At 52.3% G+C, this 1,180-nt stretch overlaps 1 protein-coding gene across 1 annotated transcript in view; it reads left to right on the top strand.

Moving 5' to 3' along the window:
* Positions 1–808: 808 nt before the first annotated feature.
* The window catches only part of LOC104463243 (striatin-interacting protein 1), a gene marked incomplete at both ends in the record, with an annotated part of 6,649 nt that continues 6,277 nt past the window's right edge, over positions 809–1,180 (top strand). The window contains 2 exons of the mRNA XM_010075485.1: positions 809–878; positions 1,164–1,180. The exon at positions 1,164–1,180 is cut by the window's right edge and continues 49 nt beyond it. Of these exons, the coding sequence (XP_010073787.1) occupies positions 809–878; positions 1,164–1,180 (87 nt within the window). The remainder of the gene's footprint in view (positions 879–1,163) is intronic.

Below are 1,180 nucleotides of genomic sequence, written 5' to 3'. Positions count from 1 at the left end.
TCCGGTTTAATTCCTGGGATGGCTCCAGAGCCATTCGCTTCCACTGGTGTCATTGCTGGGGTGGGGGACACTCCCTGAAATGACAGGAGGGGGCTGTGGGGAGCTCTGGCTGCTAGGAAAGGGCTCCCAACCCCGCGGAGCAGCGCGGACCCCCCACCCTTCGAGTGGCTGGGGGGGGGGGGACAGGCCCTCTCCCTGGGGGGGTTGGATCAGCCCCTCTCTCAGGAGTGGGTGCCCTGGGGTCTGGGAGGGCTTTGCTATGGGTCCGTGTTGATGAGCTCCTTAAAGGGAGCAGATATTTTGTGCTCTGAGGCTTTTCCTGGATATTTTTCCAGCCTTACCAAAGCTGCTTGGGGTTGTTTCCTTCTCACTATTCACACCTACTGGCATCCCTCCCATCAGCTCTGGGGGAAAAGCCCAAATTTTCCAACATCTGCACAAAATGGGTGAGCTCTGAGAGCTCCCTGGGCCCACATAACCCCCTCCCAGGCCTGAGATTAAACATTCCCCATCTCCTGCTTTGTTTTTTTGGCCTTTTGGGAGTGTTTCAGAGGTGGTGCAGTGGCAGGGGCTGCCCGTTGGTGAAGCGCAGCAGCCTGGCTCCATGCGGCAGAGCTGGATGGAGATGCAGGAGGTGGGGAGGAGTTGCCTTGGTAACATTTACGCTGCTGCGGGTGCGTTTTTGGTTTCTTAAACAGAAGAGACAGCCCTGAATTTGCAGGAGAATGAGGTGAATTGTGAATGTCTTGGGGATTTTGGTTTTCCTGAAAAATGCTGTGATTGAACTGGATTCTTCCTCTGCTTGCAGGGCTATTCGGAGTCCCCAGACCTGGAGTTTGAGTATGCGGATACCGACAAATGGGCAGCAGAGCTCTCTGGTAAGGGACTCTTTCTGATGGATTGAGTGATCAGCCCCAATTTTCTTCCCTGGCAGTGATTAGAGGAGCTCTTTCAACTCCAGTATTACTCTGTTGTTGTCTTTAAACACCTCATTCATGTTAAAAAGGAAGTGGTATCTCGTAATTAATTTTTTTTTAGCCTTATGCTCAGGGTGGTTTTTGCATTTTGCTCATCTGGGATAAAACTGCAATTCACGGGGCCGGATTGCAGCTTTCTCCAACGGTGCAGCTTGTTGGAGATTTTCCTCTGTGCTCTTTTGGCAGAGCTGTACAGCTACACA

Source organism: Pterocles gutturalis, unplaced genomic scaffold, assembly GCF_000699245.1.
Source record: "Pterocles gutturalis isolate BGI_N339 unplaced genomic scaffold, ASM69924v1 scaffold29212, whole genome shotgun sequence".
NCBI lineage: Eukaryota > Metazoa > Chordata > Aves > Pterocliformes > Pteroclidae > Pterocles > Pterocles gutturalis.
The sequence above is the reverse complement of the archived record's forward strand: the minus strand, read 5'-3'. Positions and strand labels throughout refer to the sequence as shown.